The 21801-nt window shown below is 42.9% G+C and overlaps 2 protein-coding genes and 1 long non-coding RNA gene across 20 annotated transcripts in view; 2 read left to right on the forward strand and 1 right to left on the reverse strand.

The window, feature by feature from the left end:
* Positions 1-1593: 1593 nt before the first annotated feature.
* On the reverse strand, positions 1594-10477 carry LETMD1 (LETM1 domain containing 1). 13 transcript variants are annotated; one of them, XM_053895679.1, is made up of 9 exons: positions 10363-10477; positions 9283-9434; positions 7350-7469; positions 6609-6691; positions 4889-5075; positions 4664-4765; positions 4407-4559; positions 3887-3983; positions 1594-2601 (listed from the first exon to the last, which is right to left on the reverse strand). In XM_053895679.1, the coding sequence occupies exons 3-9, from the start codon at positions 7455-7457 to the stop codon at positions 2531-2533; spliced, it is 801 nt and encodes a 266-aa protein (XP_053751654.1). In that variant the 5' UTR covers positions 7458-7469; positions 9283-9434; positions 10363-10477; the 3' UTR covers positions 1594-2530. The 13 variants fall into 13 exon arrangements, with proteins under 13 accessions (XP_053751654.1, XP_053751653.1, XP_019274912.1 ...); XM_053895678.1 differs by having other exon boundaries at positions 7350-7465; positions 10363-10476; XM_019419367.2 differs by lacking the exon at positions 10363-10477 and adding an exon at positions 9982-10132 and having other exon boundaries at positions 7350-7465.
* Positions 10202-19680, forward strand: LOC128775057 (uncharacterized). Its single transcript, XR_008419663.1, has 3 exons — positions 10202-10369; positions 10697-10814; positions 19559-19680. It is a non-coding gene; the product is annotated as an uncharacterized LOC128775057 (long non-coding RNA).
* Positions 19681-19686: 6 nt separating this feature from the next.
* Positions 19687-21801, forward strand: part of SLC11A2 (solute carrier family 11 member 2) — a 43338-nt gene continuing 41223 nt past the window's right edge. For 3 of the 6 annotated variants that reach the window (XM_019419356.2, XM_019419358.2, XM_019419361.2), the window contains exons 1-2: positions 19687-20234; positions 20680-20841. The gene's annotated coding sequence lies outside the window, so the exon portion shown is untranslated. The remainder of the gene's footprint in view (positions 20235-20679; positions 20842-21801) is intronic. The other 3 variants (XM_019419357.2, XM_019419359.2, XM_053895675.1) reach the window with 3 other exon arrangements.

Raw genomic sequence — 21801 nt, forward strand, 5'->3', positions numbered from 1 at the left:
TGGAAAACTGTTTGCTTTTGGTGGGGAGAGAACTCTTCCTACTTACCTTGCTCACAAACTTTTCTTGTGGGACGTGAACGCACTCTTTATGTATGTCACAGCAACATTTCACCTAGAAAATCTCTAAACTGAGCCTGTGAGGCCTTGTACTTAAACAGATACGTCTTTTAACCCAGTCTGCCTCTCCAGTTCATTCCTGGTTTTGCTTGGTTTTACATTTGGAGGGGAGTTCTTCAGTACAAGACCTTGTCCCTCCCCATCCTCTAGCCTCACAAAACAAGAGAGTCTTAAGCACCCGAGGTGTAGACACTATCCCAAGCCAAGCCACACTCCCCCACGATCGGCCATCCCCTTGAATACAAGGCTGAAGCTTAAACTGCAAACTGACTTTCTTCCTGAAAGCTTATATCGGGAGGGGAGCGTGGGCTCTAAACATTCCCTCCTTAGGAAGGCTCCAGCCTCACCTTTGGAAGTGGATTCCACCTGTTTGGTAAGAGACCCTTTAGCCTTTGGGGTCAAGCCAAGAATTGGAATCTCATTATTAAACTCATTGCCAGCCCCCAAGAGATTTGATTTTTCTGAAAAACTAGTTTCTTAATCCAAGTCCGTCCCTCCAGGAACAACACTTCTGACTCCCGCCGATCCCAAGTTTTTAAATGCTGAAATATTAACACTGAGCATTAACTGTCTTGTTAAGCAAAGGGCCTTTTCTACAACCTAGTCCATCTCGTTTCTGGTGCTACCTGAGCTGGACACAGTTCTCGCTCATGGTTGCTAGAAAAGCTAAGCCTAGGCCTCTGATCACAGGACCGTATGGCTTCAGTCCCACTCAGTCTAGGCCTAGGTAAAAGAAATCTCTTATTACTGCAACTCTTAAGATTTTCCAGTTTCCTTTCTCATATACTGTACACAGGTAGTATTTTCAATGTGAATCCAAAGCTTGTCTGGTTCTCTGAAAACAATTTTTTTTTTTTTTTTGCCTTTTAGGTCCTTTACATTGTGATAATGCTGTATTTAAAGAGAATATTTAAATGTAATATTAAAGAAATATTCAAAAGAATGGTGTGTTATTCTTTATCCTGGCAGGCCACAACTTAGTTACTTGTTAGACAAAGGGTGCTTCTCCAGCGTTGTATATAAAACCAATTAGGTCAGTTAGATATTAATGTTAACAACAGAAATGTTTTACGATGGAAAAACAGAACATTCTCTTTGGAGCGTCAAGAACTTGACATGCATCGTATGCCCTTATGCACCCAAGCTGGAGCACGCCTGATGCTCCCCTGTTGAAGCTTTTCCCTGTCTATAGTCCGTATCCTGGGGGCTCATCTGCTAATCCTGTTTTCTTTACAATCATATATATATAATTTTTACAGATTATGTATGTATCTATAATATATATAAAATTCTCTGTTCCTGGTTATCGCGTTAAAATCGAGCAGAGGATCAGTGTCAAATCCGTTCCCTCAGAACTTCCATCCCATCAGAAGCTTCTATCCCAACTGACTTCGTCTCCATTAGTTAGGTTACGTCCGTCTTGTCAAAGGAGTTTTAGCAAAATCATCCGAGTATGCAGAAGTCACTTCCAGCAACTGGTTTCAGGCAGTCTTTACTTGGCTTTAAAACAGTGCTTCATGCATTTAACAATAAGTTATTACACGTCACTAGTGTACAGGGACAAAAGCTAAACCCAACATACTCTCGACGCAGACCGCTCCCGGGCTCCCAAGCAGGGTGGTCGTTAGTGCCTTGGAGGCTTAATCCAGGGCCCAAAGGCGGCCACTGGCAGTTACAGCCGGACTGCCGCAACTCAGCGGAGGTAGCAGAGTTTAAGATCTGTGGAGGCTGCACCACAGCCCGGAAATTAAGACAAGGGTGGGGTGAAGGCTATAAACACGGAAAGGGTCAAGTGGCACTTGTATTTCCTTGCATCGTTGCCATCAGAATGTTCCCATATATGAATAACTATTTGCTTTAAAAAAAAAAAAATGTTTCATGGACTTGGAAAGGGAGTGGTTAACCCAGTGAGGGGACCAAAAATAAAAATAAAAATAAAAAGCCTATTTTTGGTCACAAAAAGGATTGAGGGCAGCATCAAAGGACACGCACAGATGTAAATGCTCCAGTTTCAACAGGGCTGCCCCCCTCCCCAGCCGGAAACTAACAAAAACCCAGCTGTAAAGAATGTGGCAGTGGTTAAGTCCGAGGCTGCTAGGACTTGCCCCACCTGGGGCAAAAGCTCACTTCCTAGGATCTGAACTCAAAACGTCACAATTAAAGCCCAGTACGGAGGCTGCTGCCGGCTCTGGCTGATGGTGAGGAAGTTGGGATGACACTTCTGGTAAGAGGGTCTGTTTCGGTTCCAGCTCCCTCCCTCGAGGGTACCACGCTGGGAAGCCCGCGGGCACCTGCTCCTCTGCCTCCCGCACACCCCCGCCAGGGCACACAGATGCTTTGCCGGCCAGTGCTGTTTGGTACCACGCTGCCGTACTGTGTGACTGCAGGATGATGCCACCCGCTCCACGTTCATTCAGCGCCTTGAGCCGGTGTAGTTGATGGAAAGCAGGACCACGTTGTGTAGCAAGAGGGACAGCTCAGCTTCTGAAAACACCATCAATGTTAATGGTTTGGCCAGGGAACAGTCACCTGGGGGGGGGGGGAGGGGGCAGGGCTTGATCCTGGAGTCGGGAAGCCAAGTGCAGGGAGGTGTGACATCGAGAGGCTACTGTTCTTGAAGGTCCCCTGCTTCACCCCAGTCCCTGCCACGTATGCTGTCCTTTCCTTCCACCAGGTATTCCTTTCTCCTCATCCTCACTTCTTGCCTCTCATGTGCTGGTGGGAGAAAACTCAGAGATGCTAATGGTAGTGAACACTAACTATTGTCACCCTTGGGATTCTTCTGCTAGAAGCTGGTGCTCTGGAAACATTTCTTGGCTCCAAGGAGATTAGTAGGCCTACCCTGCTATTCACAGGCTTAGAAAACATCAAAGCCCAGCCAAAGGTTCCAATAAGTGACTCACAGGCCTAATACCCACCCTCAGATACTTTTTATTTAGCCAGTTGTTTTTGATTTTGTGGGGTTTTTTTTTGAAGATTTGTTTTTATTTTAAACTTAAAAAAAAAACGTTTTATTTTTGAGAGAGACAGAGACAGAGTGTGAGCAGGGGAGAGGCAGAGAGAGAGGGAGACACAGAATCCGAAACAGGCTCCAGGCTCTGAGCTGTCAGCACAGAGCCCGACGCGGGGCTTGAACTCACAAACCGTGAGATCGTGACCTGAGCCAAAGTCGGACGCCTAACCGACTGAGCCACCCAGGTGCCCCAAGATTTATTTTTAAGTCATCTCTACACCCAACGTGGAGCTCGAACTCACAACCCTGAGATCAAGAGTTGTATGCTCTACCGACTGAGCCAGCCAGGTGCTCCAAGTGTTTCTGTTTTGAGTTTGAATGCCTTTAGACTGGCGCTTCTCACCCGGGATAATTCTATTCCCCCTTCCCCCACAGGACATCCACCAATGTTGGGAGACATTTTTGATGATCAGAACTGGGGTGGAGGGCGCTACTGACATCTAGTGTGTAGAGGGCAGGGATACTGCTAGATACCCTCTAATGCACATGGTAGCCCCCAGGACGAAGCATCTGTAGTGCTGAGGCTGAGAAACTGCTTCAGACTGGCATGCACGTAGTCTTGGTTCCCCCAAGTCCCCGCTACTGCCTCTTGTCTTGCACAGTCTACTTCACTACCTGCTTAGCCCCTGTAGGCAAATGAGTTTATACACAGGATAAGGGTCTCACAGTACTCACTCATCAACTCCAAAGTAATCTCAGAATAAAATATAAAAATTATTTGAATTTGAGTGGCATAACCACAGGGATGGGTCTTACCTTTCAGGCTGCAGGAAATCTGTAGCCATTCTCCCAGCCAAGTTCGACACCTCTCTTCAGCGATATGGGTAGAATTCAGGCCACGAAGATAACAAGCCTATTATCACCCAGAAGAGAAACAGTCCTCAATAATCACATAGTAAGTATGGCCATGAACTGTAAACCCACTAATAATTCAAAACCTCTAAGTAAGTTCCAATCTCATCCCCACAAGAAACCTTTCTCTGTGGCAATCTGAACTATGGACAAGAAGACAAGCAAAGAGGACTATATAACCAAAAATAGTAGGTCTAAAGAACAGTGTCCCTGGTTTTTGAAAGGCCATAAGCCAAAACTACTCTGGGCAATTCCCTCCCATGAGTTCACTGAGAAAAAAAGACACAGAAACGAAGTGAAAGAATAAAGAGTTTGGGCTTTGTTCTAACAACCAAAACATGGTGGAGGTCTCTGTAAGCTCCCAGTCCTGTGAGCTCAAAAGCCCACCAAGGATTGAGGGTTGATATTGCCATCAAATTCTTACCGATTTCACTTCCTGAGGGGTCAGGTGGCCAATCCCCAGCTTTGCCAAAGCTTTGTCCAGTTGGTGAATTACAGTGGTATGAGTCTTTAAACGGTGTCTCAACAAGAAAGAAGGCAGATAAGGTGTGAGAAGCATGGCTCGACTCAAGGCTTTCTGTAACGCAAAGACACAGGAGGAGAAAGTCAGCACGGCATTACCATACACAGAACCTGAGGCAAGGCGAGGCTGCGGAACAGAGAAAGCCTCGAAGTGCTCACCATTTGCAAAGCATGGAGTTGGTTCATGCCCAGAGGATGGTTAGAGAAACACTCTCTCAGAGCCAGGATATCATGTATTGCTGGGTGGGTACCATGCTGTATCTTGGGAGAGCCAAGAGATTGGTAGAGGTTAGGAAGCTCCTGACTGGCTCTCTTTCCTAGTTTTAGTGCAAACTGGATCTAACAAGAGTCCTAGTTTGCAGGAAGGGTTAGCTAGAGGAATACCTTGGTGCACAGCTCTGTCATATGCCACCGGAGTCCTGCATCAGAAACGAGAGGGATAACCCTTTCTAAATAGCCAAGGATTTCTGGGTGGGACTGCTTCCGGAGAGCATGATAGATATCTAAGAAATCAATTTGTTGCTTTGGGGTCCAGAAATGTTGGATCAGTAGCTGCCTAGGAAACAGGTACCTGAAAGGAAAAGGAATCACAATGTCACTTGCTGAAACCAGCATCTTCAAAGCGATCTAAGAAAGCATTTGGCAGATATGAATACTAGGAAGAAGAAATGGAGACATTACTCCCTACCTCACTGTTCTGTAAATAAGTCTCAGACCAAGGTTTAAGAGACACGGAAGCACAATTTCAAGCAACATTACTGAGGTTTGTGAAAGCAAGCAGTGGTGGAATAGCCTCGCATGCAGTAATTGGATAAAATGACTCCTTTTGAACCAAAGCATCTGAAGAACATATGCTGGACAGACCGGGAGACAGATGCAGACAGAGCCGGTCATTATATGTGATGGTGACAACCTCAAGCTGTTGCACAGTCCGTATGTGTATACAAAATGTGAAAGTCAAATTTGTTTTTTAATTCATTTTCCGCATGTGTGGTGGTTTTAAAGCACGGCCACAAATTCTCTGGCAACACTCTCATTGAGGAGGAAGGTCTATGTCCCCCTTACTTTTAAATCTGGGTGACTGATTCAACCAATAAAGCAGAGCAGAAGTGAGTCTTTGTGACTTCCAAGGCTAAGTTATAAAAGGCCACCCGGATTCTTATTTGCTGAAACACTCACCCTTGGAGCCCTGAGCTGCCTGCCATGTAAGAAGTCCTATTACTCTGAGGCCACCATATTAAAGAGGCCACATATAGGCACTCTGACAGTCCCAGCCTTCCGGCCATCCCTGCTAAGGCACCAGACATAAGAGTGATCTTAGATCATCCAGACCAGTCCATTCATCAGCTAAATATCACTGAGAGACTTCTGTCAACATCACACGGAAGAGAAAAATCAGTCACACACCTGAACCCTGCCCAATTTCCTGACCCACGAAACCATGAAAAGCTATTAAGCTTTGAGGTTGTTTGTTATGTAGCAACAGATAACTAAAACACACAAGATCAAAGTTTAAAAGTGTCATCTTTGGGGGGGGGGGGGGTCTGGGTAGCTCAGTCGATTAAGCATCCAACTCTTGACTTCGGCTCAGGTCACACGGCTCACGGTTTGTGAGTTCTAGCCCTGCACTGGGCTCTGTGCTGACAGTGCAGAGCCAGCTTGAGATTCTCTCTCTCCTCTCTCTCAAGATAAATAAACTTAAAAAATCAATCAATCAATCAATCATCAAAAGTGTCGTGTTTGGATACAAAGTAAAGATTTATGTGATCAGGATATGAAATGCGTTTCTCTCCTAAAAAAACTGTCCCAAATTGCTAAGCCTCTCAGGGAGTGGGTTGCTGCCTCTAGGGATGATGGAAAAGGTCATAATCTTATTTCACAACACACAGAGGCAGCTGAGAGGCAGGAAAAGTCTACGCTACCTACACCTACAGCTAACCCAGTAATCCAAGTGTTACCAAGTGTGGCTAATTAGAAGACTGGAGCAGGAAATGTGATAATCTCTGCCTATTTCTGAAATGGAAAGTTCTTCTTAAAATAATTTTGAATTAAAAAAAAATCTATATATCTTCAATACGCTGGGAAGATAGAAGTCTGTACTCACATTAGCAAGAAGACCAGGTAGTTGGCAAAGGGTGGAATGGAAATAATACCTAGGAAAAGACACTTGGTGACGTCTCGGCGGAACTAAGCAGAAATAAACACAGACGCAGTTTTAACCCAAGTAAGTTCTTAATACAATGGACAATCCCTCCCCAACACTGTGCAGTAAATTTCTATTACAGCCCAGAGAAGGATCAAGCTTATTTCTATCTACCTCTAGTTGGTAAATTCGTTGAGGACAGAAGCCCTGATTTGTTCATTTTTGTATCCCAAATAATGTCTAGTACAGGGCCTGACATTATACCAAATCTCTCAACAAATTCTTCCTGATGTGCCAAATGGGTCCCAGGTTCTCGCTCTCAGTTTCAAAGTCACCACCAAAGTGAACACCATCAAGTCACTACCAAATACTACTTTCCTGCTGCCTTTGGGATCCTTGCAGATTTTTATGTATCAGAAATGAACTCGATTTTAGTGTCCACAACTTTCATTCAGCAAGGATGCCAGAATCTCTATGGAGCTCTGTTACAGAGGGCTACAACTCCGAATAAACCCAATTCTGACCAATAACCCGATGTTCTTACTTAGTTCGATACTTTGATCTCACAGCAGAGGGGAAAGGATGATCAGTGGTGGACAAGATAGGAAAGGAAAAAACAAAACAAAACAAAAAACACTTGAGATCTTAGTTAACTTTAATTACCTCACCATGAACTTCTGGGTATCTGCCCCTGGCCCATACCTGTCTCAAATGCTCCATCTCCCGGTATGAAAGTTGATGAAACTTTACATTGTGCTTCCACATATATGTCTTTATTCTTCTAGCCTTTTTGGCATCAGCCCAAAACATCTGCAATCCTGCCTCATTAAAGTAGAGGACAGAGTGTAATGTTATCCCAGTGTGAATCTTACCACAGGTCCCTACTCCATGTCTAACCCCAATGCACGTACTTGTCGCTCCCCAAAATTACTCTAAATCAGAGCTCTAAACTAGGACACTTAAAACTCTTGTGAGGCCAACTTGTATCTCTTTTCTCATTCTTTTCCCCCGCAACACAACACCTATCTCCCAGCCAAGCCGGCCTTCTGTGATCTACTATAGAATGGTCTCCCTCTTCTGGTTCATTGCCTGCTCCCTCCTTAAAATGAAAATTCAAGGGGTGCTGGGTGGCTTTGTCAGTTGAGCGTCCGACTCTTGATCTCAGCTCAGGCCGTGATCTCACGGCTTATGGGCTTGAGCCTCGCATCAGGCTCTGCACTGACAGGGTGGAGCCTGCTTGGGGTTGTCTCTCCCTGTCTCTCTCTGCCCTTCACCTGCTGTACGCGTGTGCACCCTCTCTCTCTCTTAAAAGAGATAAACATTTAGAAATAAAAAAAATTCAAAAGCTCCCTAACTTCAGGAAGTCTTGCTCAATTAACCTTATCTTTTCCCCAACCAGATATTAACTTATCTTCTTTCTAGAACACTTTTAGAAATAGTATAATTCAACAGATTTCTATGGTTCAATTTTTTTCTTCATTCGATGATTATTCTTACATTTTATCTAGGGCTTTAGTTCTTAAAAATGCTTTCATATTTATGAACGAAATGATATAATGTGTAGGTTGGCTTCAAAATTATACAGGAGAAGGCAAGTGTATAAATGAAGTAAGACCGGCAGCCATGAGTTGGTAGCTGTTGAAGTGAGACTGAGTATATGGAAATTCATTACATTATTCTCTCTACTTTTGTGTACATTTAAAACTTTACACAATCAAAAGCCTAAAAACAAACCAACCAAAATATTTTTTCGGACCTTTTTCTCATTTAATCATAGCTATAAACCGGGAGCAGAGAAAGTAGCCATTCTATTTCTACTTTAGATTTTCCATGAAGCTAGTAATAATCATGATAATATCCACAGCTGACAACATGGTACTTTGTTGTAATTGGTGTTATGATAAAAGTACAGAGTATAATAATAGAGGTACATTTATTGAGCACATACTATGATCAGGCCATGAGTACTTTACAAATATTGATGTATTTAATCTTCACAACCATGTGGGTCAATAGGTAGGTTCTATTATTATTTGCTGTATTTTACAGATGAAAAAAACAAGGAACAGAGAGGTTAAGTAACTAGTCCAATCACATAGCCAGTGACAAGCTAGGATTTGAACACAGGCAGTCTGGCACCAGAGTGGACATGTATCATTATACCATCTCTTAGCAACTAGCTCAGCTTTGATTTTAATGAAAACATCCAGAAAACAAGTATATGTAGTGCAATTTCCACAATACGCTACCTATAGATTTGTGATAACCATTAAACCACATCTGCTTATGGGCCAAGTCCACTGATAAATCACAGGGCAGGTCTGTGCAGCCATAGACGTCTGGCCTGGTGCATGTCAAAGAATTTCCATAATAGGCAGCTGCGTATGGTTAAGAAAAGTGCAAAAATACCTATAGGCATCCCCCTCCGGATGCTCTCAGAAGTTGTTGTCATAATACTTTTCTAGAAACATTCTCCAGAAGTGCTAACTTAAAAGAATTCGTTTCACGCTCAAGCATTTATGACACAGAAACCACCCCCCCAGCTCATATCACATAGCAGAACATGCAAACACTCTTACTCATTCTAACTCTTTGACTCATGAACTGATTCAAGGGATTTCTGTTTTGGTTTTACCTTTCATGAAGATTGTGTACAGGACATAGAAGCGGGGGAAATGACGACCCAAGAAACGATGGTATTTCCCATTAATCACTTTGGTCTTGGTCACCACATAAGAAATCAAGCTCTTCACATCTGCCTTTGGAGAAAGGTGGAGGTTTGAAGACCTACAAGGAAGATCAAAGAGACTATCTGGGCATCAGTCCTGGAGTCCGTTCACACTAATGTAAAACACCAGGTCTCAGGGAATGTATGCTAAGGCCTGAAACTTCTGAAATCCAAGGAAGATCTTGGGCTCAGGAAGAGATAAGCGATCAGAAAAGAAAAACAGATCGGGCAGATGAAAGATCAGACGGGAAGGAATGTTGGGTGTGGGTATGAGTCTGCAGGGAGCGCAAGGCCTGAGGGACCATTTGAACAGCAGGCTAAGGCCAGAGAGATGGGATCCAGACAAGCAGCCGTAAAGCTGGAGTAGAAAAAGGGAGGCTGAAAGCTCGGAATACGTGGGGGATTCGGACAATATGGAGCCCTGAAAGTTGAAGCGGGTCAGGAAGCCATATGACTAGTAGGGATCGGGGTGCGAATTCTGAGCAGAATAAAAACCCGGGGCTAGGCCGTGTAACGCTAAGAATTAAGAAAAGCCATGCAAACAAGGTTGAGAGACTGGAAGGGCCTGAACATCAGAAACGCTTTCCTTTCTCCCACGTCCCTCACCGAGGGGCCCCCCAGGCCAGGCCAGCGCGAGGGCGAGCAAGTTGCAGCTTCCGGGTGACATAAGGTCCGGGGGTGACCGCCGAACCCCACAGACCAGCCCGAGCCCAGCACACCCTGGAGAGCGCCATCTTCACAGCGAGGGCGGGAGAGAAGGAAAGAGGTCGTCTTCAGGTCAAAGTTCACTGTACGTCACGTTCGTTCCAGAACGCATGCGTCTTTCCTGAGCGCTGATTGGTGTCCATAGACGGCCTGTCTGAGGCTCCCCTGGCGAGGAACCGATGCTAACTAGGTGGCGAAAGAAGGAGCGGGATTGGATGCAGCCAGTATTTCCTTGTTTAAAAGCGCCGGAAGCGGGTTGTCCCGAAGGGAATGAGGACTTACGGCAGTGGTTGGTTTTGCGATCTTGAGGACGTCCTCTCTCTGAGGACCTGCTGACCCCTCGCGATTCACTAGGGCTTCCTAGCGCCTCCCTTGCCCTCTGTCCTTACTCCGGACTTCGGGGCCTTGAGGCGGTGGAGGGGGGTTGGGGGGGCGGGGACGGTACCAGGTGTCACGGTGGCAGTGACTGGGGCCAAGGCGCCTCCTGGGGGCTGGGGCCCGAGGCGCCCTCTAGTGGCGGCGGCCGGGAACTGTCCAGTGTCAGTCGAGGCGATGAGGGAGCGGCCCCTGTGCGCACTAAATACCTTTTTACTTTAGCCAGCTTTTTCCAAACTAGGTTTGTGGGAAGGTATCTTTCCTTAAAAGCCTCCTGAAGACCAAGATCGGGTCTGAAGTGTCACTTTTCCGAGGCGCTTCCTCTGTCCACTTTATCCAAAGTAATGCCAACAAAAAGGGTACACATTTTCTTCCATCACCTTGTGTGTGTATGTATATGTGTATATATATAATGTAATACATTATACATGTATTATACATATATGCGTACATGTGTTACATATAATGTATTATACATGTAAACGTACGTGTTATACATATATACATATGTGTTATACATGTATACAATCATATATACATTATATACATATGTATAATGTATAATGTATATATATACACATTAACTTAAATTGTAGTTAACATGCACGTGCAATATTGGTTTCAAGAGAAGTCAGTGATTTATGCCTTATATACAAAATCCAGTGCTCATCACAAGTGCCCTCCTTAGTAACCCTTACCCTTCTAGCCCATCCCCCACCTCCCTCCCTCCATCAACTTACCACTTACATTGTTTATACATTTGTTTCCTTGTTTGGCGGGCTCCCTGAACTAGACTGAGGGCAGGCACCTTCCTGCCTTGTTCACTGCTGTACCCTACCCCTAACAATAGGCGCCATGCCTGGGATGTAGTAGGTGTTCAATAAATATTTTTGAGTTAAACTAATTACTGAAACTGGGAAGGATTCTTAGAGGTGGTGCTTAGCTGCTGCCCAGAGTTAGTTTGCTGTCTTGAGTACATATGAATATTTACCCTACATGGAGAGTAGTAAAAAGCATCCTATTGGTAAACAGGATCTAGGTTCAAATCTTAGCACTGCCATTTCCTTTAGTGTATGTGACCTTGGACAAGTTACTTTAGCTCTATTTCTTCTGTAAGAGTACTCATTTGATAAGAGTTCTGTGAAAAGCCAAGAAAAAAATGGTTGTGAAAACTCCATATGACCCTTAATGGGTCAGAGAGTTTCGTATTAACATAGACTGTTTATGACTACTGCTCATGAAGTCAGAAAATGTTCTGTAAGTGATGGTCTCTACAATTGTTGGGTAGATGAGGTGGGCAGGATAGAAAGTTGACTAAAACATGATTTCAGTCTTCAGGCAGTGTCTAAGTTCTCTCAACTGTTATGTATCTCAAGAATATTTAGCTCTACAGGTCTTGATCTCAGGGTTGTGAGTTCAAGCCCCATGTTGGGCTCCACGCTGGGTGTGGAGCCTACTTAAAAAAAAAGAAAAATATTCAGCTCTAAAATTCTAGAACACTCATGGAAAGAAGGGGGCAAGATCAATCAGAGACACTTTTGTGGAGGAAATAGGCAGGTATTGTGCCTGGAAAGATGGAGTCGAGGGAGCAGTAAAACAATATGGCAAGAACACAGGAATTCTTTCCCTTCCTTCCTTCCTTCCTTCCTTCCTTCCTTCCTTCCTTCCTTCCCTCCTTCTGTCCTTCCTTCCTTCCTCAAATACATGTTTATTATTTAGTGCCTCTCCCTCCATGCCCCCTCACCACAACATACACGCATAAGTCTTGCTGGTTCAGCCTTCTAACTATTTCTTCAGTCATCCAGTTTCCTCTCTCCTGTGCCACCACCCGCCTTTGATCCAGAAGACTGAATCCGCTTCCTTACTGGTTTCCCTTTCATCTATTTTGGCCTCCTTCCAACCAGTTTTCTATTCCATAGCCAGAGAAAGCTTTGAAAATTGCAAATCTAAGCTTGTCACTCCCCTTTATAAAACCTTTCAAGTTTCCTCTGACTCTTAGGATAAAGTTCAGACTCCTTGACCCGGCCTACAAGGCTTTGCATTATTGACTTCATCCTGTCTTCCCAGCCTCCTCTCATGCCGCATCGTATCTTTTCAACCCCTTAGCTTTCTATGCTAAGAAACGTTGGCCTTTCGGTTCTACTTTAGGCCAAGCAACCTTATGCTCTGGGCTTTTGCATGTTGCTCTTTGCTTGGAGTGTCTTCCCTCCCTCCCAGTTTGTCTTTCAAGTTCCAGCTGAAATGGTAATAATAGCTAGCGTTTATTAAGCAACTGCCATGTGCCAGCATTGTTCTTGATGCTTTCTGTGTATTATGTCATTTAATCCTCAGTATAACTTCATGAGGTAGATACTGTTATTAACCCCACTTTATTATTTATTTATTATTTTCTTTTTCGTGTTTATTTATTCTTGAGAGAGAGAGAGAGTGACAGAGTGAGCGGGGGAGGGGCAGAACACAAGAGGGACACAGAATCGGAAGCGGGCTCCAGACTCTGAGCTGTCGGCACAGAGCCCGACGCCGGGCTGGAACCCACGGAATTGTGAGATCTTGACCTGAGCCGAAGTCGGATGCTCAACCGACTCAGCCACGCAGGCGCCCCAGCTCCACTTTATAAATGAGGAAAGGGAGGTTAAGTAACCTGCTCAAGATTTGAGTCAGGATTTGAACCCAGACTGGGCACGTGAATTACTGCACTGTACATAAACAGCACTGTTGGAGAAAACTATTTTTTAATCCCACAGATTTAGGTTCCTCTGTCACTCATCTATCTTGTAGCTAGGTATACTTGTCCTTAATAGTACTTAAAATGATCATAATTAATCAGCTGTGGCATTATGCATTTCATGAATTCCATGGAATTCTAAGCTCACTGTATTTATAGTCCCTCGCACAGTGCCTGGGACACAAGACATGCTCATTAAATATTTGTTACATGAATAAGTATTTTATATACCTGAATATAAGGTAGTGTTTTATTTATTATTTATTTTTTTATTTTATTCTGAAAATAATTTTGCAGGAAAGAAGTTGCCTTATATCTTGTGTTCTTACGAAGTCTCTTATAGCCCGCAGTGCCTGTTTTATATATTTCGTTTTGAATCAAAATACTGTTTGGGGAAGATGCAGCCTGAAATGACCTTAGTCGATGCTGGTTCTCCAAGCTTACAGAGATCACCGTATGGAATTACTTAAAAGGGAGGCGAAAAACGTTAACACAGATTTAAGGAATTATTCTGGCTTTAGGACCTCACAGTTTCAAGTGTTAGATCTTGTTGGAGTAAGCCTTTTATTTTTTTATTTTTTTTTTTTAACATTTATTTATTTTTGAGACAGAGAGAGAAAGAGCATGAACAGGGGAGGGTCAGAGGAAGAGGGAGACATAGAATCTGAAACAGGCTCCAGGCTCTGAGCTGTCAGCACAGAGCCCGACGCGGGGCTCAAACCCACAGATCACGAGATCATGACCTGAGCTGAAGTCGGACGCTTAACCGACTGAGCCACCCAGGCGCCCCGGAGTAAGCCTTTTAAAAAGCAGCAGCGGGGCACCTGGGTGGCTCAGTCGGTTGAGCGTCCGACTTCAGCTCAGGTCATGATCTCGCAGTTGTGGGTTTGAGCCCCATGTCGGGCTCTGTGCTGACAGCTCAGAGCCTGGAGCCTGCTTCAGATTTGTCTCTCTCTTTCTCTCTCTGCCCCTCCCCAGCTCTCACTCTGTCTCTCAAAAATAAATGAGTGTTAAAAAAAAATTAAAAAGCAGAAAGGTTATATTGTGGATATCAGGAATATATAAGCATAGCATGAATTTAAAAAAACCAACTGTCCTCAAATAATTTGGATATATGTGAGGATGGTGTGATCTGTAAATTGGGCCAGCTGATGATAAAATTGGCTTGAATGATGATGAAAGCACTGATAATTTGAATGAAATTGTATTATAAAGTTCGAGGGAAAAAGCATTATCTCTATTTCGTATGTGATTTTAAATGTGTTGCTAAATAATGTTAGATAGTGTATGTTCACTAAATTAATACTACTTAAAGTAGACAGTTGACTATTTCATATATATGAGGTTGACCAAAAACTATTTTTTTAGTTCTTCTCTTTGGGAAAATAAGGCACTGCCTTATTTTGCAATACATTTTATTAAGTGTTGTTTATTAGGTACTAGCAGACACAAAGATGGGCTGATATGAATTTGGTGTGTATACAAAACAAGAAGAAACTAGCTGGGCTGAAACAAATGATTATATATTAGGATTAGTTCATTTATTCAATGATCTCACAATTATTAAGCCTCTCCCCCAGGCCAGCCATTTTTCTTGTTGCTCAGAATAAATCAGAGATGAGACAGGTAATTCCAGCCCTAGGATAGTTCACATAATAAAATGATTGGGAGATATGTTTGGAATACTCAAGTGAGGCTGGGTTTCTGAAGGCCTCATGACTGAAGACTAGAGATTTGGATTTGATATGAAAGGATTAGAGAGTCCTGCTGCATTTTGCCCAAAGGAATGACAAGAAAAGATGATGTTTTATAAAAATTAGTCTGGGGTGGCATCCAGGATGGATCAGAGTGGGAAGAGACTGAAGGTTAAGGATACAAAAGAGTTATTATAAGGACCTGGACAAGAGATAGTGAGGAACCAATAGAATGCCCTAAAATAAGGACCACCTTAAAGCGGTCCAGATTTGTGGTGCAATAAATGGGAATCAGATTTGAGCTCCCCAAACCCATATATCATGTGGTTTGTCATCAGAATTTGGCGTTCATCTTATAAACATTTGAGGGGCCACTCTGTAGCCATTCTGCTAGGTTCTAGGAAAATAAGGGCAAATAAGAGGTAGGCCTTTCCCTCAAGAAGTTCAAAAGTTTAGCAGTGAAGATTGGCATTTGAAAGTTACTGTGCTATCATGTGATAGGTGCTGTAACAGAGAAATATGTTCAGGGCACAGTGAGAGTTAAAGGAAGGAGTAATCATTGATAAAATCTGGTGGTGGGGGACAGAGCATCCAGATGAAGAGAAGTCACGCTGGAACTAGATCATGGAAGATAAATTGGAGATTGCCTGGCAGACAAGCACCGGAAGGAAGGGCTTTGTGAAAAGAAGGAACAGCATGTCCAAAGATAGGAAAGATTGAAATTTCAGGAAAAGAGAAATCTCTTTTGCTAGTGGAAATACTCACTGCAGTGATTTGCCAATCTTAGATACTAATTCATTAAGTTTGACAGGCTGCCTTTGGCAGGTTATTCATCCCAAGGCACTAAAAAAAATATCCCAGAATGAAGGAGTTTTAATAACCAGTGCTTAATACAATTTTATGATATTCTTTCAGAATCTGAACAAGATGAAAACTTCTTAATTGCATTTTTTTCTTATGTGTTAAAAAGGTTGGGAAGCCTGGCTGTCTGTCAAAGAGCATGTGCCTCTTGATCTCTGGGTCATGGGTTCGAGCCCCATCTTGGGTGGGGATTACTAAAAAAAAAAAAAAATTAATATTTTAAAAGGAAGAGAACAAGGAATACTATAATGTACACTTACATATCCACCACCTAAAATGAATAAATAATATCATACCTACTTTTTCCCAAGTCCCATTTCCCTCCCTTCCTGGGCATCCCCTTTGTATCAGTCCACTTTTAACACTTTGAATATATATATTATAATATATATAATTATATATTGAATATAAATTACATGAATTATATATAAGTATATGTATATTCAATATGGATTACATATATATATATTTGAATATATATGCATATGAATATATACTATATGAGTTTTTTTAATGTTTTAAAAATCCATATACAGGGTCACCTGGGTGGCTGAGCTGGTTAAGCATCTGATTCTTTAAATGTTTATTTAGTTTCGAGAGAGACAGAGAGAGGCAGAGCACAAGCAGGGGAGGGGCAGAAAGAGAGGGAGACACAGAATCTGTAGCAGACTCCAGTCTCTGTGCTGTCATACAGAGCCCAACGCGGGGCTCAAACCCACAAACCGTGAGATCATGACTTGAGCCGAAGTAGGACGCTTAACCAGCTGAGCCACCCAGGCACCCCTAAGCATCTGACTCTTGATCTCAGCTCAGGTCTTGATCTCAGGGTCATGAGTTCAAATCCTGTGTTGGGCTCCATGCTGGACATGGAGCCTACTTAATAAATCAATATTCATATACAGTTGACCCTTGAACAACATGGGTTTGCACAGCACAGCCCCTGTTTGAACTTACTCAAAAAGTGCTAATTAAAATGTGGATAATTGTTGATTTTAGTGGAACAGCATTCCATTAAGGTCAAGATCATGTCCTGAGTTGCCTTTGTACCATGTTGTTGGGTCCTTGATAGGAGTAGTGCTGGTTTGGGGATTTAATTTTTTTTAGAGAAAGGAACACAAGTACATTGTAAAAAAAACTTTAACTTTTCCCTGTGTATTCTTTTTTGAGACTCACAGCATTACTTTAAAATTTTATTTTGAAATATACAATACAGAAAATTATTTTCAGTTTATTGAGGTATAAATAACGTCACTATTACTTTTTAAATATTATGAAGAAAGACAACCAAACAGACTACCTACCCCCCACCCCCAGACTGTATGTACAAAAAACCGTTTCTGTGATATTTTTCTATGTGAAAAATCATATGGACTTTTATAAATATTGTTTCTAACATAATTCTATATTTGTAAATTCTTTTTTTTTTTTTTTTGAGGAGAAGGAGAATCTTTTTTTTTTTTTTTTCAACGTTTTTTATTTATTTTTTGGGACAGAGAGAGACAGAGCATGAACGGGGGAGGGGCAGAGAGAGAGGGAGACACAGAATCGGAAGCAGGCTCCAGGCTCCGAGCCATCAGCCCAGAGCCTGACGCGGGGCTCGAACTCACGGACCGCGAGATCGTGACCTGGCTGAAGTCGGACGCTTAACCGACTGCGCCACCCAGGCGCCCCTATATATTTGTAAATTAATTTATAATGTGAACTGGGACACAATGCGGGTCCACTCCCACTTATATGGAGATTTTTTTCAATAAATACAGTATGGGACTATAAATGTATTTTCTCTTCTTTGTGATTTTCCAAATAACATTTTCTTCTCTCTAGCACACTTTATTGTAAGAATACAGGATATAATACATAGAACATACAAAATATGTATTAATTGACTATGTTATTGGTAAGGCTTCTGGTCAATAGTTAAGTCTGGAGGGAGTCAAAAGTTATACATCGATTTTTTTAATTTTTTTTAATGTTTATTTATTTTTGACAGAGAGAGAGAGACAGAGCATGAGTGGGGGAGGGGCAGAGAGCAAGGGAGACACAGAATCCGAAGCAAGCTCCAGGCTCTGAGCTGTCAGCACAGAGCCCAATGAGGGGCTCGAACTCACAGACCGCGAGACCATGACCTGAGCTGAAGTCGGATGCTCAACTGATTGAGCCACCCAGGCGCCCCGACATACATGGATTTTTGACCGCGTGAGGGATCAATACCCCAACCCCTGTGTTGTTCAAAGGTCAACTGTAATTGGTTTCAAGTGGCATTTATTTTTATTTCCCTCAAATTTGCTTTCAGAATTCATCCATGTAGATCAAGTTCATTAATTTTAGCTGCTGTGTGGTGTTCCATCTCATGAATGCACTCCAGTTTGTTATTCTGTTTGTTACTGATAAACATTTATGTTGTTTTCAATGTTTCATTATTACAAACACTGCCTTGTAGGGGAACATCCTTGAACAGGCTTCCTTGTTCTTATGTATGAGAGTTCCTCTTAAGCAGTGTTTTCAGAGTGGTTTTTTTTTTTAACCATAACTCATGGTAAGAATACAATTTATGAGGCGCCTGAGTGACTTAGTCCGTTAAGCATCGAACTTTGGCTCACGTCATGATCTCACAGCTCATGAGTTCAAGCCTGCATCAGGCTCTGCGCTGACAGTGCGCACATGCTGTCTCAAAAATAAATGAACAATTAAAAAAATGCATTTTATAACAAGACTCATTTAATATACAAAATAAAAGTTTAGTGAAATAATACTTAGGCTATCTGCACTCTATTTACTATTCTATTCCATTTTTGTAAAATGCTGGACACGACTAACTAAAACGATTTCATGACCCACTAATGGACTGAAAAACACTGTTCCAAGGCAGTAGACTTTCTGGATCGGAGGATATATGCATTTTCAACTTGAGTAAATATTGCCCTGTTGCTCTCCAAAGTGGTTGTATCAGTTTTACAGGATATGCAAGTCCTAGTTTCTCACCAACACTTAAAATGGTCAGACTTTTAGATTATTGCTAATCCAGTAGATGTGCAATGAAACTCTTTGTCAGTTTACTTTGCATTTTCCTGGATACTGGAGAGGTAGAATAGATTTTTATATGTACCATTGTTTGAATGTCTTCTGGTAATTGTCTATTCATACCTTATGTCTATCTTCCCACTGGGTTGTTTATCTTCTTTTTTATTGTTATTGGTTTATAGGAAGCCTTTACAGATGCTAAATACCAATCTTTTTCTGATATGCATGTACATTGCAGATACCTTCTCCCTATCTCCCCATCCGTTACTTGTATTTTGACCTTATTTAAAATACTTTTAGAGGGGCTTCCAGCTGGCTCAGTTGGTGGAGCATGTCACTCTTCGTCTCAGGATCATGAGTTCAAGCCCCACATTGGGTGTGGAACCTACTAAAAAAAAAAAAAAAAATGTATATATATATATATATATATATATATTTGGGACAGAGAGAGACAGAGCATGAACGGGGGAGGGTCAGAGAGAGAGGGAGACACAGAATCGGAAACAGGCTCCAGGCTCCGAGCCATCAGCCCAGAGCCTGACGCGGGGCTCGAACTCCCGGACCGCGAGATCGTGACCTGGCTGAAGTCGGACGCTTAACCGACTGCGCCACCCAGGCGCCCCTGTATATGAGTATTTAGTATTTGTTACAGATTTGTTACAGTCAGCTTTATCAAAACTGGCTATTATAACTTCTGCTTTTTCATAATTTGGCTTTTTAAATTCTATCTTAGGATCATAAAGATATTTATATTTTTTCAGATGATTTTGAAGGTTTTATTTCATTTGTTTTACCATTTCAGGTCTTTAATTCACCTGGAGTTTATTTTTGCCTGTTCTTTTTCTGTCTTCTGAAGGTTGCGGGGCTCACCGTTTGACTCCAGCACATTTCTCATTCCAGTCATTGTTTTTTGGCACATTGTTTTTCTTTTAGCAAGAACAGAATGGGGATATAAATGACCTCCAGGCTTAGAAAAGTATCTGTTTGAAGGCCTGTAAGGAAGAAGCAAGCGGCAAAAATGAGGTCAAGAGGGTCATCGGGAGGAAACTCTGCGAAAGATGACGCGCAAGCATGGTTCCTCCTTCAGACCAGGAACCTGAGGATCCTGGAAGAAGAAGTGTGTCTACAGGGAGAAAGAAGAGTGTCTCAGAGGGCTGGGCCTGAAGGAGAAGCTTCTGACAGCCTCCTCACGTCCTACTCTTGAAGCCCTTCCGCATCTACCGTATCTACTTTTTAATTTTACCTCTTGTTTCTACTTGCAAGTCCTGTGAGCTTCTTCCATCCTGCACTAGAAAACTGTGAAACTAAGGCATGTAAGAGACACACAGAAGTTTTTGGTGGATCTGAGATTAAAACATAGGTCTCTTGGCCATCAAATGGAAAGGGTTCGGGTGGAGTCCAGTGGAAACCAGTTTATGAGAGAAGACTTGTAAAAGAGGTTAGCATTCCAGAGGAGCAGCAGTCCAAAATTATAACAGGTAGCCTTTGATTTCCAGTGTAATCACTGCAGTCATAATCATCATCAAAAAGCCTTTATGAGTGCCTGTTCGTAATGAGCAATTAAGGTAGACACTGAGCTACATTTAGAATATGTTTTTCCTGAACATGGTCTAAGAATTCATACTCTATGAAAATGAATACAAACAGATAAGCAAAGGGCCTATCCATCTGACAATTAAAAGTAGGCCAATCTAGCTACTGGGGGTAGTAAAGAACACCAAACATGCCAGAAGTAGTGCAATTTAAGGATAAGGGCATCACTGGATGAAAAACAGCGCCAAGTAGGGATGGGTTATAGGGGTTCCAAGTTCAGGGAAACTGTCACCAATCAATTAGGGAGGGCGGGTCTCTTGCTTTCTGACTTCTCTCACTCCCTTCCACCCTTCACACACACGTACCCCACCCCAAGCTTTTCTCTTTCAGGTGACATAACCCTTGCTAAGGACTGAGATCAGAGGAATTTTTCCTTTGTGTTAGTCCTTGGCTTTGGATAAGGGACCTTTACCCAGCAGCAGCAGGAACCACCCTCAGGAGCCACTTTGTGCCGCCTGGCACGTCCACGGCAATTAGAGCAAAAGGACAGAGGTAAGAAAATCCCTAGAAGGAAATTCTCCCCACCCAGCTTTAGTTGGGTCACCCAGGATCTCTGTCCCATCAGTCTTGGTATTCACTGTGCTGCATGGCTCGTTATCCCACCAGCACCATTTAGTGAGCTTCCGCTGGGTTCAGTTTCTATTGGGCAAAGGAAGTCCCTGCCTCAAGTCTAGGCACCTGTGCACACTCAACAAGATTCATAAATATCTTACCTAGAAGAATCAATAGTAGAAAGACTTTACGGGGGTGCCTGGGTGGCTCAGTCGGTTAAGCGGCCGACTTCGGCTCAGGTCATGATCTCACGGTCCGTGAGTTCGAGCCCCGCGTCAGACTCTGTGCTGACAGCTCAGAGCCTGGAGCCTGTTTCAGATTCTGTGTCTCCCTCTCTCTGACCCTCCCCCGTTCATGCTCTGTCTCTCTCTGTCTCAAAAATAAATAAACGTTAAAAAAAAAAAAAAAAGAAAGACTTTACGGATTTTGCAGTTAACAATTTTTTTAACGTTTATTTATTATTGAGAGACAGAGAGACACAGAGCAGGAGCAGGGGAGGGGCAGAGAGGGGGAAGACAAGAATCCGAAGCAGGCTTCAGGCTCCGAGCTGTCAGCACAGAGCCCTATGCGGGGCCCGAACCCACAAACCGCGAGATCATGACCTGAGCCGAAGTCGGACGCTTAACCGACTGAACCACCCAGGCGCCCCAGGATTTTGCAGTTTAGTATTACTGTCCTAAAAGTCATTGATTTAATGTAGAAAAATAATTAACATGATCACATACACATGCAAATATATGTTAATAAGTGTACATGTATTGCTCCAGGGGGAAGTTATTGGCCCTGTCTCAGGATCTTTGCACTTGCTGGTCCCTCTGTCTGGATCTTTCCCAGATGCTAATCATGTGGTTTGCTTTCTCACTTTGGTCAGATTTCTGCTTCAAAGTCACCCAGTGACAT

This window comes from Panthera pardus, unplaced genomic scaffold, assembly GCF_024362965.1.
Source record: "Panthera pardus isolate Hobbes unplaced genomic scaffold, ASM2436296v1 HiC_scaffold_6, whole genome shotgun sequence".
Taxonomy (NCBI): Eukaryota; Metazoa; Chordata; class Mammalia; order Carnivora; family Felidae; genus Panthera; species Panthera pardus.

Bases quoted from the DNA above. Each gene is read 5' to 3' on its own strand.
- LETMD1 (XM_019419365.2), bottom strand. From the start codon at position 10,109: ATGGCGCTCTCCAGGGTGTGCTGGGCTCGGGCTGGTCTGTGGGGTTCG. The intron at 7,466-9,282 runs GTAAAACCAAAA...TTAATGAGGCAG, and splicing joins GTACACAATCTTCATGAAAG to GATTGCAGATGTTTTGGGCT. The intron at 5,076-6,608 runs GTGAGTACAGAC...TTTTCCTTTCAG, and splicing joins TACCTGGTCTTCTTGCTAAT to GTACCTGTTTCCTAGGCAGC.